Source organism: Bos javanicus, chromosome 4 (genome assembly GCF_032452875.1).
Source record: "Bos javanicus breed banteng chromosome 4, ARS-OSU_banteng_1.0, whole genome shotgun sequence".
Classification (NCBI taxonomy): Eukaryota; Metazoa; Chordata; class Mammalia; order Artiodactyla; family Bovidae; genus Bos; species Bos javanicus.
Window position 1 is genome coordinate 61,396,790 of NC_083871.1, and position 15,350 is coordinate 61,412,139.

Sequence of the window (15,350 nt, forward strand, 5' to 3'; positions counted from 1 at the left end):
TAGATGGCGAATTGCCACCCAAGAATGTGTACTGAGTGCCTATCCGGTATCAAATACAGTGAGAAGTCAAGGATGAACAAAAAACTACCCCTGCCGGTTAAGGAGATTATAGGATAGAGTGGGAGAATGAGAAGTAAACAGATAATTAAATGTAAAGTAGTCAATGCCTCTAATTTACAAGCACAGATGCTAAGGGAGCATTATGGGAGATGGGATGGAGCAAAGGGGTATGAGAAAAACTTTTGGATGAGGGAACTCAGAATTAAGACTATGGACTTGTCAAGTGACAGGAAGAGGGAAGGGGCTGCAGAAAGTGTTTTGAGCCAAAGAAAGTGCAAAGGCAAGGACCTGAATACAAAAGAAAGCACAGCACATTGGAGGAAGTAAAAGTGCTTCAGTGTGGCTGAGACACAGAACACGAGAGTGGAGCGGAGAGAGAAGGATGAAGAGAGAGATTTAGGGACAGATCACATAGGGTCTGTATGGGATTTGACATTTCAGCTATGGAAGTGGAGACATTGAAGGTTTTTTCAGCAAGAAGGAAAAATACCCAGACTTAGGGCTTCCCTCGCGGCTCAAACAGTAAAGAATCTGCCTGCAATGTGGAAGACCTGGGTTCAGTCCCTGGGTCGGGAAGATCCCCTGGAGAAGGGCATGACAGTCCGCTCCAGTATTCTTGCCTGGAGAATCCCATGGACAGCAGAGCCTGGCAGGCTACAGTCCATGGGGTCACGCAAAGAATCAGACATGACTAAGCGACTAACACTTTCACTTCTTTCACTTTGTGCTCTAAAAAGATACCTGAGGTGGTGGCGTGGAGAATGGTTTGGTCCAGAGGGAGGGAGACCTGTTTGGAGGACACTTTTGTGTGGGAGAGTGTGGTAGCCTGAACAGAGGTAGTGAGAGTGGGAAAGAGAAAGCCTCTATTGGAGTGATTCAGACCGTTAAATCAACAAAACATGGTTGTTTATTGGATGTGAAGGTGAAAGAGAAAGAGATGCTAAGCATGACGCTTCTTTTGTGAGTTGGGAAATTGGATAGATGAGCAGCAGGACATTGCCTGCTGAGATCAAGAACAGCTTTAGGGGGATAGGGTGGTTTGAGGAGGTGTTAGTAAAAGTTGCATTTAAAGATCCTACAGGATGTCTCTGCAACAAGCTCAGGAAGGGATCCGAGCTGTAGATACAGATGTGAGCAGCATCAGGACAGGGTTGTGACTTGAAGCCTTCAAGGCAGCCTCCGAATGTCCCTATATACTCTCCTCCCAATGGCGTGCCCTATAGCAGAAGGCGTGTGAATGGATTCTTCTACACCATGGGGAAGCTAGAGGAGTCCACCCCTTTTCCATCTTGAAAGAGCTAGTTGGTCAAGGCTGAGTCACATGACCTCATGTTGATGGCACAGACATAATGACAACCAAAAGAGTAGACGCGAACCTTTGTCCAGTCCCCCTCGCCATTTCCTGTACCTCTGAGCAAGACAGTTGCTACTGGCCCCTCACCACCAAGAGTGGAGCAGGCTTTATGTTATTGGCCTATTTCTTTCTAAAACCATGGTGGAGAAGCAGAGGGGGACAGTGTATAATCACTATTGATTCAACTGTTCCAGTATTCTCAGAGAGACAAGTGTAATTAAACATAAACATGGATTTTTGTTTAAAAGTTCCAATTTATGATAGATATTAATTTTTGAGCCAGATTGTATTCACCATCTAAGTGAAAGTAAGCACATATAGAAAAATCCTGATATACTAACAATCACTTTATTTTTTATCTCATTCCCAAAACGTAGAACAAAATTTTAAGAAATACCGTCTTCATTTTAAGGGGGTAATGGGACTAGAAGAGTATAATGCCAGACCTGCTGATTGAATGGATTTCATGAGTAGAGAAGGAGATGACTCACAAAATTAGACACCTGGATGAAGAGAGGTGAAAATACCAAGTCAAAGAACTCAGAAAAAGGAAAAGATTCAGTTCAGTTCACTTCAGTCGCTTGTCATGTCCAACTCTTTGTGATCACATGGACCACAGCAGCCAGGCCTCCCTGTCCATCACCAACTCCTAGAGTCCACCCAAACTCATGTCAATCGAGTCAGTGATGCCATCCAACCATCTCATCCTCTGTTGTCCCCTTCTCCTCCTGCCCTCAATCTTTTCTAGCATCAGGGTCTCTTCAAATGAGTCAGCTCTTCTCATCAGGTGGCCAAAGTACTGAAGTTTCAGCTTCAACATCAGTCCTTCCAATGAACACCCAGGACTGATCTCCTCTAGGATGGACTGGTTGGATCTCTTCGCAGTCCAAGGACTCTCAAGAGTCTTCTCCAGCACCACAGTTCAAAAGCATCAATTCTTCGGTGGTCAGCTTTCTTTATAATCCAACTCTCACATCCATACATGACTACTGGAAAAACCATAGCCTTGACTAGATGGACCTTTGTTGGAAAAGTAATGTCTCTGCTTTTTAATATGCTATCTAGTTTGGTCATAACTTTCCTTCCAAGGAGTATGTATCTTTTAATTTCATGGCTTCAGTCACCATCTGCAGTGATTTTGGAGCCCCCAAAATAAAGTCATCCACTGTTTCCACTGTTTCCCCATCTATTTGCCATGAAGTGATGGGACCAGATGCCATGATCTTAGTTTTCTGAATGTTGAGCTTTAAGCCAACTTTTTCACTCTCCTCTTTCACTTTCATCAAGAGGCTCTTTAGCTCCTCTTCACTTTCTGCCATGAGAGTGGTGTCATCTACATATCTGAGGTTATTGATATTTCTCCTGGCAATCTTGATTCCAGCTTGTGCTTCCTCCAGCCCAGTGTTTCTCATGATGTACTCTGCATATAAGTTAAATAAACAGGGTGACAATATACAGCCTTGACATACTCCTTTCCTGATTTGGAACCAGTCTGTTGTTCCATGTCCAGTTCTAACTGTTGCTTCCTGACCTGCATACAGGTTTCTCAAGAGGCAGGTCAGATGTTCTGGTATTCCCATCTCTTTCAGAATTTTCCACAGTTTATTGTGATCCACACAGTCAAAGGCTTTGGCATAGTCAATAAAGCAGAAATAGATGTTTTTCTGGAACTCTCTTGCTTTTTCAATGACCCAGCGGATGTTGGCAATTTGATCTCTGGTTCATCTGCCTTTTCTAAAGCCAGCTTGAACATCTGGAAGTTCACAGTTCACATATTGCTGAAGCCTGGCTTGGAGAATTTTGAGCATTACTTTACTAGCATGTGAGATGAGAGCAATTGTGCGGTAGTTTGAGCATTCTTTGGCATTGCCTTTCTTTGGGATTGGAATGAAAACTGACCTTTTCCAGTTCTGTGGCCACTGCTGAGTTTTCCAAATTTCCTGGCATATTGAGTGCAGCACTTTCACAGCATCCTCTTCCAGGATTTGAAATAGCTCAACCGGAATTCCATCACCTCCACTAGCTTTGTTCATAGTGATGCTTTCTAAGGCCCATTTGACTTCACATTCCAGGATGTCTGGCTCTAGGTGAGTGTGAGTGATCAACCATCATGATTATCTAGTCATGAAGATCTTTTTTGTACAGTTCTTCTGTGTATTCTTGCCACCTCTTCTTAATATCTTCTGCTTCTGTTAGGTCCATACCATTTCTTTACTTTATTGAGCACATCTTTGCATGAAATGTTCCCTTGGTATCTCTAATTTTCTTGAAGAGATCTCTAGTCTTTCCCATTCTATTGTTTTCCTCTATTTCTTTGCACTGATCACGGAGAAAGGCTTTTTTATCTTTCTTTGCTATTCTTTGGAACTCTGCATTCAGATGCTTATACCTTTCCTTCTCTCCTTTGCTTTTCACTTCTCTTCTTTTCACAGCTATTTGTAAGGCCTCCTCAGACAGCTATTTTGCTTTTTTGCATTTGTTTTTCTTGGGGATGGTCTTGATCCCTGTCTCCTGTACAATGTCATGAACCTCCGTCCATAGTTCATCAGGCACTCTGTCTATCAGATCTAGTCCCTTAAATCTATTTCTCACTTCCACTGTATAATCATAAGGAATTTGATTTAAGTCATACCTGAATGGTCTAGTGGTTTTCCCCATTTTCTCCAATTTAAATCTGAAATTGGCAATAAGGAGTTCATGATCTGAGCCACAGTCAGCTCCCAGTCTTGTCTTTGCTGACTGTATAGAGCTTTTCCATCTTTGGCTGCAAAGAATATAATTAATCTGATTTCAGTGTTGGCCATCTGGTGATGTCCATGAGTAGAGTCTTCTCTTGTGTTGTTGAAAGAGGGTGTTTGCTATGACCAGTGCATTCTCTTGGCAAAACTCTATTAGTCTTTGCCCTGCTTCTTTCTGTACTCCAAGGCCAAATTCACCTGTTACTTCAGATGTTTCTTGACTTCCTACTTTTGCATACCAATCCCCTATAATGAAAAGGACATCTTTTTTGGGTATTAGTTCTAAAGGTCATGTAGATCTTCATAGAATCGTTCAACTTCAGGCTCTTCAGCATTACTGGTCACGGCATAGAGTTGGATTACCATGATATTGAATGGTTTGCCTTGGAAATGAACAGAGACCATTCTGTCGTTTTTGAGATTGCATCCAAGTACTGCATTTCGGACTCTTTTGTTGACTATGGTGGCTACTGCATTTCTTCTAAGGGATTCCTGCCCACAATAGTAGATATAATGGTCACCTGAGTTAAATTCACCCATTCCAGTCCATTTTAGTTTGCTGATTCCTAGAATGTTGATGTTCACTCTTGCAATCTCCTATTTGACCACTTCCAATTTGCCTTGATTCATGGACCTGACATTCCAGGTTCCTATGCAATATTGCTTTTTTACAGCATTGGACCTTGCTTCTATCACCAGTCATATCCACAACTGGGTGTTGTTTTTGCTTTGGCTCCATCCCTTCATTCTTTCTAAAGTTATATCTCCACTGATCTCCAGTAGCATATTAGGCACCTTCCCACCTGGTGAGTTCATCTTTCAGTGTACTATTTTTTTGCCTTTTCATACTGTTCATGGGGTTCTCAATGGAAGAATACTGAAGTAGTTTGCCATTCCCTTCTCCAGTGGACCACATTTTGTCAGGAGAAGATTGGAACATTCTAAATTTGGGGTACCTGCACTATATCCAGTCACTAGATCAAGTTTATGAGTTCTGATCTCAGGAGAGGGGTCTGGCCTGGAGACACAGATTTGGGAATCACCTGCTTCTAGGTGAGAGTTAGAGACACTGGCAGGGATGAGGTTGGCCCAAGGGATCAAATTATGAAGAGAAATAAACATCAAACAGGATTAAGATTGAGAAGGTATTTTAGTTGTCTACTGTTGCATACCAAATGATTTTAAAACCATGCACATTACTTATCTGACAGTTTCTGTGGCCAGCAACATGGGTTAACTGGGTATCCTGCTCCACTGTCTCTCCCAGGTTGCCATCAAGGTGTCTTCCAGGGCTGGGTATCATTTGAAAGCTTAACTTGGATCTGCCTCCAAGTTCACATGCAGAATTTAGTTCCTTGAGGCTTGTGGAACTAAAATGTTGCTAGCAACAGTTCCTAGCTGGCTGTTGCTCAGAGGCCACCTGAGTGACCTGTTTCATCAGTGAGGACAAAACGGCAACAGAGAGTATCTGCCAGCAAAACAGAAGTCACAATGGTACACAACCTAATCTCAGAGTAACGTTCCATCACCTTTGCCATATCCCGGAAGTTAAAAGCAAATGTCAAGTTCCACCACACTCAAAGGAGAGGGATTACACAGGTGTGACTGTCATGAATCCGGAACTATTGGCCCTCCCAGCAGGACCCACTGGAAAGAAGATCTGGGAGATCACTAGATGCCTCCGGAGACAGCTGATGTAGCAGAGAGTTGGGAATAGCTGTCAAACTACTGACAAAATGCAAAGAAAGTTTGTCCTAGAAAAGAAACATCATGGTAAAGACCCAAGACCCAGATTGGTGACCTGTGGAAGGTGCAGCAATTCTATAGTTCAACGTCTGCCTTTTAAAATCTTCGCAAAGTTAAATATCTGAAAAGGCACTCAAAACATCTCTGAGTCTAAAATCAGACAATAGTAAACAGGAAATGTTGAAAGAATCACAAACATATTAAGTCCAGTTTTCTTGGCTATGCTGAGACTCTCTAGTTAAACATTCCTGACACCTTCTGCCTTTAGAAACTCCATCCAACAAAGTCTCTGCAAAACAGCCTCATCTCTTATCATGCAAGGAGCAACTCAAACCAACCTTTTCAAACTCTCCCTGCAGGCAGTGAATCTTCCATGATATCAACTCCCTCTTCTTTCTTGAGCCCTGACTCGTTTACACTGCTGGAAGCAAACATCTATATATATAATCAGTAGGGTGGCTTTAAATAAGTTTAATAGCCTCTAGATCTTTATTTGTCTCAACACGTAAGTCCCTGGGACCTCAGGTCCATGGCAGACTTGTGGAGTCCCTCAAAGAAGGCATCTCTGCTGGCAGTGGGGAAAGAGAAGAGAAAGAGCCTTCTAGGCCAGGAAACCCTCAAATAGTGGTCATTTAGGCTGGTCACCCAGGTATGAAGGACCGTGTTTGTTCAGTTTGCTTTATACACCAACTGGCAGCAGTGGTTTGAGTGGTGGCACACTGAATCAGCACAGACGGGCTGGAGCTGGAAACTTACATTTTTCCTTAAATGTTTTAAAACACATCTTATACCACTATCACATTGTAAGCTTACAAATTTAAAATTAATTGGGAACAAAAGCAACCAGGTCCAATAGATTGTGTTTCTGAGCAGATTAAGAGGCCAGAGAAATAAAAACATGCCTTCCCTGTGGTGAGGGCTTCCCTGCAGGCGTTTAAAATCAATCTTACCAAGATAGACTGGATGTGTTCTTCCTGCAGAAAAAATAAATTCAGAGATTTTTCACTTTGGTCTGGTAGAACCCCAGTGTTAAATTTAGCAATTTAAAAGGTTGGTCATAAATTGTTGGTGAAGTCTATATAATCTTTCTCTGAATTGCAAGAATTTATTCTTTAAAAATATTACAAAAAGGAAACAACAAAATTCTGTAAAGCAATTATCTTTCAATTAAAAAATAAGTTAATTAAATATATATATACATATATATAACAAAAAGGTAGTTACTGTTTAGGGTTTGTTTTTATGGTTGTCTTACTAAAGAGTTCCATTTTTGTAACAAAGTATATTGTCTTTCTTTGGGATTGGAATGAAAACTGACCTTTTCCAGTCCTGTGGCCACTGCTGAGTTTTCCAAATTTGCTGGCATATTGAGTGCAGCACTTTCACAGTGTCCTCTTTCAGGATTTGAAATAGCTCAACTGGAATTCCATCACCTCCACTAGCTTTGTTCGTCGTGATGCTTTATAAGGCCCACTTGACTTCACATTCCAGGATGTCTGGCTCTAGGTCAGTGATCACACCATCGTGATTATCTGGGTCGTGAAGATCTTTTTGTACAGTTCTGTATATTCTTGCCACCTCTTCTTAATATCTTCTGCTCTGTTAGATCCATACCATTTCTGTCCTTTATCGAGCCAATCTTTGCATGAAATGTTCCCTTGGTATCTCTAATTTTCTTGAAGAGATCTCTAGTCTTTCCCATTCTGTTGTTTTCCTATATTTCTTTGCATTGATCTCTGAGGAAGGCTTTCTTATATCTTCTTGCTATTCTTTGGAACTCTGCATTCAGATGCTTGTATCTTTCCTTTTCTCCTTTGCTTTTCACTTCTCTTCTTTTCACAGCTATTTGTAAGGCCTCCCCAGACAGCCATTTTGCTTTTTTGCATTTCTTTTCCATGGAGATGGTTTTGATGCCTGTCTCCTGTACAATGTCACGAACCTCATTCCATAGTTCATCAGGCACTCTATCTATCAGATCTAGGCCCTTAAATCTATTTCTCACTTCCAGTGTATAATCATAAGTGATTTGATTTAGGTCATACCTGAATGGTCTAGTGGTTTTCCCTACTTTCTTCAATTTAAGTCTGAATTTGGTAATAAGGAGTTCATGATCTGAGCCACAGTCAGCTCCTGGTATTGTTTTTGTTGACTGTATAGAGCTTCTCCATCTTTGGCTGCAAAGAATATAATCAATCTGATTTTGGTGTTGACCATCTGGTGATGTCATGGAAAAAGCAAGAGAGTTCCAGGAAAACATCTATTTCTGCTTTATTGACTATGCCAAAGCCTTTGACTGTGTGGATCACAATAAACTGTGGAAAATTCTGAAAGAGATGGGAATACCAGACCACCTGACCTGCCTCTTGAGAAATCTGTATGCAGATCAGGAAGCAACAGTTAGAACTGGACATGGAACAACAGACTGGTTCCAAACAGGAAAAGGAGCATGTCAAGGCTGTGTATTGTCACCCTGCTTATTTAACTTATATGCAAAGTACATCATGAGAAATGCTGGACTGGAAGAAACACAAGCTGGAATCAAGATTGCCAGGAGAAATATCAATAACCTCAGATATGCAGATGACACCACCCTTATGGCAGAAAGTGAAGAGGAACTCAAAAGCCTCTTGATGAAAGTGATAGAGGAGAGTGAAAAAGTTGGCTTAAAGCTCAACATTCAGAAAACGAAGATCATGGCATCCGGTCCCATCACTTTATGGCAAATAGATGGGGAAACAGTGGAAACAGTGTCAGACTTTATTTTTCTGGGCTCCAAAATTGCTGCAGATGCTGACTGCAGCCATGAAATTAAAAGACGCTTACTCCTTGGAAGGAAAGTTATGACCAACCTAGATAGCATATTGAAAAGCAGAGACATTACTTTGCCAACAAAGGTCCGTCTAGTCAAGGCTATGGTTTTTCCTGTGGTCATGTATGGATGTGAGAGTTGGACTGTGAAGAAGGCTGAGCACCGAAGAATTGATGCTTTTGAACTGTGGTGTTGGAGAAGACTCTTGAGAGTCCCTTGGACTGCAAGGAGATCCAACCAGTCCATTCTGAAGGAGATCAGCCCTGGGATTTCTTTGGAAGGAATGATGCTAAAGCTGAAACTCCAGTACTTTGGCCACCTCATGCAAAGAGTTGACTCATTGGAAAAGACTCTGATGCTGGGAGGGATTAGGGGCAGGAGGAGAAGGGGACGACAGAGGATGAGATGGCTGGATGGCATCACTGACTCGATGGACGTGAGTCTGAGTGAACTCCGGGAGTTGGTGATGGACAGGGAGGCCTGGCGTGCTGCGATTCATGGGGTCGCAAAGAGTTGGACACGACTGAGTGACTGAACTGAACTGAAAAAAGTATATACAAATATCTTCTGAAGTGGGAGTGTGGAGGAATCTCAGATGATGTCCAGCTATGAGCACTGCTGGGCTTCTATCATGTCTGCATATGTGAGCAGATCATGAGCATGTGGGCTGAATCTGGCATGGTGTATTTGCCTGGAGGACCAGTACTGCCTGGGAAGAACTCATCATAAGTACAAATATGGTTAGGCAAAGAAATGTGGCTCAATTTTAACTTGTCATCAGAAGGGAGAGCAATTCTAAAATCACATGATGACTGTCATCAAGGACTGAATCAAGAAATAGCACCAAGTCCCCACCCTCCAACTCCCCTCTCCATGGACTCATGCCCAAATCCTAGAGAGAGCAAAGGCTGCAAGTAAAAACTGAAAAAGCTGCTCACTAAAATACATAAAACAATGGGAGGTTAAGTTACCCTGCTTGGTCACCCCTTCTGTGAGAGTTTCAAAGAGGAAACTTTGCAGTGGGAAACTTTGCAAACTTTTCAAAGAGGAAACAGCCATCACATGGTTTTGCTACCATGAAGGCTTCTGCAGCAGGCAGATGAGTGGGTGACAGTGCCCCACCTAAGCACTGGGGCTGCAGGGCGGCCTGCAGACCGGCACCAGTGCCCATCTGATATGGACTTACCCAGAGTAAGGGCTGCACTGCTAGAACTGAGTGGCACCTGGACAAGAGCAGCACCACTCTTGTGGCAACCGTCTGGACTCTGCAGCTGGGGCCCTGCGAGAGCACAGGCAGCTGAGTCACTGCCGAGGAAGAGACAAGGAAGAGCCTGACCCTGTTCACCACAATATTCCACTTACCCAGGACCCTATGTCCCCTAGCTTTCCACTGGACCAGTTTCATTCCGTGCACGTGTCTAGCAGGGGTAGTGAATGAGGCAGCCTGTGAACCCACCCTGGGCTGCAGATGTTGTACGCACCGGCAGCAGGAAATTGTCTCTACCCGTCCTGAGGACAGATGTTAGGGAAATGTGTGGCAAGAATCTCTATCGGTGAAATAAATTAGCTTACATTTATCTGATGGAGTATAGTGCCATGAATAAAAACGATAGAGATCTATTTTCAGTGACATGGAAATAGGTTTGTAATATAGAACGAATTAATAAAAGCAGATTAAAGATTGGTGGGATGATTACTCAACTGAATGCATTTGTCAATACTCATGGAACTGTTTACCAAAAAGAGTTAATTTTACTGTGTGTAAATTATTCCTCAAAAAGAGCAGATTATAAAATATTTACAGAGGGATCCAGTGTATGTATGTGTGTGTGGCTCAGAAAGGCTCAATGCTAACAGTGACTCTATTCAACTAAGACGTGTTGTATCCTGTTTTTCTTTTTGTTTAACTGTCTTTTAAATTTTTTCTCAACTGAATAGGTATTGCCTTAATATTTTAAATTGTGAATAGGGAAGCACAAAAGATATTTGTGCTTAAGGACCAGCTCATCCAGGGTAATAAGGATAGCTGAGCCTTGTGCTGAGCAGTGTATCATGGGAGTTACCAGAGAAGGTTGGTTTTAAGAAGCTCATAGTAAGTGCTCAGTACACGTTTCTCAGACCAATGATTAAGTATAGTGGGTCATTTTATCACAAATTTCTAGTTTAGTAATAATGATGCCATTCTCATTTTAGATCCAAAATATCAGCAGTGCACACTCATGAATATTTTAATCTCCATTAGAGTGACAGCCAACTAATTGCTTTCAAACCAAACAGCTACCCATACTCAAATCTGAGTTCTTTCCTTTTAACTTTCCTCTGCTTATCCTCATCCCCATCTCCTCCCTTATTAATTCAGACTGGGAAATAAATGACCACAGATACCTTGGTACCACATAATTATTAGGAAGACTGCTTAGGTACATCAAGGTAAAATGCAAAAACCAAAAAATAAGAACTCATAATTTTCCACAGATCTAGAAGGAGGCTACTATGTTGAGAAGTGGCAGGAAAAACAGTCTGAAACCAGTCCTCTCTTTTGAAAAAACACTGACTGATTTAGTGTGTGAGAGATGATCAGATCGTCCAGTAAACCTGCTGGCCTGACAGCCTCTTTAGGTCTGAGTGGTTCATGTTGTATGTGATAGTGGCAGTTGGGGTGTGTATGTGTTAGACACCACACAGAAATAATCCAGGTTACATTGGTGGATGGATGGAATTTGAGATCCACCTCAGAAGGCTCAGAATGTATTAAAATACCAAGGATGTTTAATATCTCGACTCAACCAGTTCTAGTTTTTTTCTAAGTGCTAAAATCTTATGCACAATTTAGACCCAGATAAGTCATCAGATCATTCACTCATTTTGCAAACGAAGAGAATTTCAGCCCAGAGAGTAGAAGAGGGCTTTGCACATCCACAGGGAGCTGGCAGCACTGCTTATTGGCAAGATGAACAGGATATGCCCTTTGAAGACAATGTCCATGTGCTTCTGAATAAGTCAGGGACATCACTGAGCATCCGCGCTGAACAATATGTTCCCCTCTGAAACCTTCAGCAATCACATTCCTCTATTCATTCAGCTTTAACCACCCCCCACCCAACCCCAGGGAAATGTAGCCATCTGGGGCCTGAAGGCTTGTCCAAGCCCCATTTGCTAAATGAAGGCATTATCTGCAGAGAAAGACTCCTCATCAAAGACATGTTAATGACAGGCCAGAGGACTGAACACCAAGAATGGATCCTGGTGACATTGTGAATAAAGGGACATACAACAATGGAACTAGGGAGTGGGCACTGGGCTGGGAGAGCCAGGGACAGACCTGTGAGTTAAGCCTGTACGTTCCTCACCCTGGCACTCCAGCCACACTCTTCATGCCCACAGCCCTGCCAGGGCACCCATTCAGCCTCATGTCCCAGGCATCCCTGGGTCCCCACCCATGGGCCATTCTCTTCTGTACCTCTGAGCTTTGGTGTGTGCTGCATCCTCTATCATGTATATTACTTCCCTCTTGATCCATCTGGTGAATTCCTCCTTGAAAATTCAGCTCAGCTATCACACTCTGCAGAGAGGACCTATCCTTTCCTCACACCCAGCAGAGTTGCCAGCACCCCTCACAGCCCTCCCTATGGCTTTGGTAGCATCATTCTGCATGTCTCAGTCCCTCACTAGACTGGGAGTTCCTTGAAGAAAGAATTCATCCTGTTTATCTCCAAAACCCAAGCCTCAGGCCTGTAGTAAGTGTTAGCTGTCCATAGGTAAGTGAATAAATGGCTTTCTGAGAAAGTATATTTGCTGTCTATTACCAAATACAAATTTCCACAAAGGTAGCAGCTTAAAACAATACATACTTGGTTCAGTTTCTGTGGGTCAGAAGTACTGGCACAGTTTCACTGGGATCCTTGCTTAGGATTTCACAGACTAACATCTACGTTCTCACTTGGAGACTCAACTGGGGAAGATTTTATTCCATACCCACTTGGGTTGTTGGCAGACTTTATTTCCTTGTGGCTGTAGGACTGAAGGCCCAACTTCTTACTAGATGTGAGCTAGAGGCCACCCTCTGTTACCTGCCATGTGGCTTCCCAACATGGCTTCTAACTTCATCATCCCAGGAAGGAGGGTCTCGAGAGCAAGTCTGCCAGCAAAGCAGAGTCATAGATAACACGACAGTCACTGAAAGGACGTCCTTTATTGTGCTCTGTTGCTTAGAACCAGGTGATAGGTTCCACCCACATCAAAGGTAGGAATCCTTGGGAGCCAGCCTAAGGTCTGTCCACCAAAGAATAGAGTAAATCTTGCGATAAGTTCTTTACTTTGGTATAATCCCCCTTTTCCTTTTCCTTTGGGTTCTTGCTTGCAGGTGGTTTTACAGCTGTTGGCAGATCACTTCTGGAAGAAGATGCAGCACCAGTGGCCCCACGTCCTGGGAAAGGAGAATCCATTCAATCCGCAGATTGAGCAGGTGTTTGGAGACCAAGGCGGGCACTGAGGCCCCAAGGACATGTGCTTCTGGGGAGGCAGCAACTTGGCTAAACTCATTCAACAAATGGTTATAGGGGCTGCCTGTCACAAACTCACAGGACCCTCTATAGCATCATCTTGGTTTTCTCTCATTTAAGAGTTCATCTAAATAATGGTATGACTCTGTGCTTCCAGGATCAGTGCCCCTGTAACCCTCAAGTGACCCCGAATGAAGTGCTTTGGGTGCCATTCTGAGTCACAGCGTATCTGTCTGCACCCTTGAATGGCTAGTTGTTCCAAAAAATAAATAAGAACTCTGCTTGAGTGACGTTCAGCAACTTCCCCAGGGTCTTGGTGTGTCAGGAAGTGACCCTCCTTCTGTGGCTGACTCCTTAAAGATGGCTCTTCCCAGGAAGGCCGCTGGCTGGCTGCCAAGGCCTCTCACACCAGAACATGCAACTACAACACAGAATTAGGTACAACTTAAATACTTACTTAAATGTATGAGAGAAGAAATGAGAGAATAAATCACAACAAATTACAAATTTTTAGAAGTTAACAAATATAAGCGCCACAAAGTCTAGGGAAAAAATGACAACTTTAAAAGATTTTCTTACATTCTTTGGCTACATAATCTGATTACTTCTTCCTATAATAATGATTTTATAATATGATTGTTTATAGGTAGAACAGAAATTTTTTTTTCTTATTATTGATAGTTTAGAAGAGTTTCTTTCAGCTACACAACTCATCACTGGTAAAGCTGTGTAAATTTCTAGGATGGTTTTCCAACTGGGAAGACCTCAATCAGATTTCTTTTGTGGAGGAGTCATTAAAGACACACACCCTATCTGTAGTGCTGGTAAAGCTTTGTGTTCATATAAGCACACATATAAGAATTCTGATTCTATTGCACATCCTTCTCACCCATGTGGCACTTCCTGGCGCTAATGGAGATGGGGCTCAGAGTCTGCGTGCCGCCAGCACTCCACCTCAGAGCAGGCCTGCCCTTCTACATTCTGCCCTCAGGAGCTTGCTTGGCACAGCCCAGAGTGTGGGCCAGTTCTGGCCAGGGTTCTCAGGGGCCAGGGAATAAAGGCTCCAGCCTCTCCGTTTAGTGCTCAGTTTGGGAATATACTCTGTGTGCTTCTCAGAGGGTCTCGACAGAATCAGCCTCCTTTGCTCACAGGAGCCGTTGCCCTACATGACTCTTCTTCCTTCCTTGTGTCACTCTCCTCACTTCTCCTTTCCCACTTTTGGGGATCACTCCCCAAATAAACCACCTGCACCCAAATTTTTGTCTTAATAAAGATGAAATTATAATGACAGTATGTGTATAATTGTGTATGCTTTATTACTTTACTATTTTTAATTTATTTATTTATTCCTGATAGGGAGACACTTCTATTTTGTCCAGGCGCCAGCATGAACCACATCTTGCAGTCATCGTATCCATGACTGGAAGACCTTACCCCAGACTAGCTCCCAGATTTGTGCATTTCACATCTCATTTCTCCTCCATGATCCACATACTTCCCGTGCCAGGAGCTGTAGTTCGCTTTCTCCTGTGATCTGACCACCAGCCCTGCACTTTGTCTCCATGCTGGTGGACAGTAGGAGCGTACCTGGAAGTCCTTCCTGCCCCAGGATGGCTGGCAGTAACCTGCACAGAAATAACAGCTAACCACACACACAGTGCAACCTAAATGGATCTCCATTTCAACTTCCCCAAAATTCCCATGGCTTTTCCAGAGCCACCAGATAAAAGGGAAACTGTGACAGAGAGGAAGCAATTGTGTTTAAAATATCTTACTTTTGCCAATTTTACAAAGCATTGGACCCTGTGAACTCATTGTTGGGGCCCCTTCCAGGGCTTTGGAAGAAACTCTAAAACTTAATCTTTCTTAGATTTATGGTAAATCCATCTCTGCTCACAAGATTAATCTGCCAGGTTTGTGTGAGCTTCAGTTTGGAGGGCCAACACACTTAAAATATTGTCAACCCATTAATTTCTGTCACCTGAGTAGGATCCTTGGCTCAGAATGACCAGCACATGTCCTCAGGAGGTAGATCAGCAGGGGACCAACAAGTCCTCAGGAGGCTGCTTGTCTGAAGCAGGAAATACAAACTTGGAGAATAAAGATGTGAGGTGTTGGGCTGTGGTGGTGGTTTAGTTGCT

The 15,350-nt window shown here is 43.0% G+C and overlaps 1 protein-coding gene across 2 annotated transcripts in view; it reads left to right on the plus strand.

The window, feature by feature from the left end:
* AOAH (acyloxyacyl hydrolase) overlaps positions 1-14,499 on the plus strand; it is a 182,945-nt gene extending 168,446 nt beyond the window's left edge. For both annotated transcript variants that reach the window (XM_061414123.1, XM_061414124.1), the window contains exon 21: positions 13,071-14,499. In XM_061414123.1, the coding sequence (XP_061270107.1) occupies positions 13,071-13,199 (129 nt within the window). In that variant the 3' untranslated portion in view covers positions 13,200-14,499. The remainder of the gene's footprint in view (positions 1-13,070) is intronic.
* Positions 14,500-15,350: the final 851 nt, after the last annotated feature.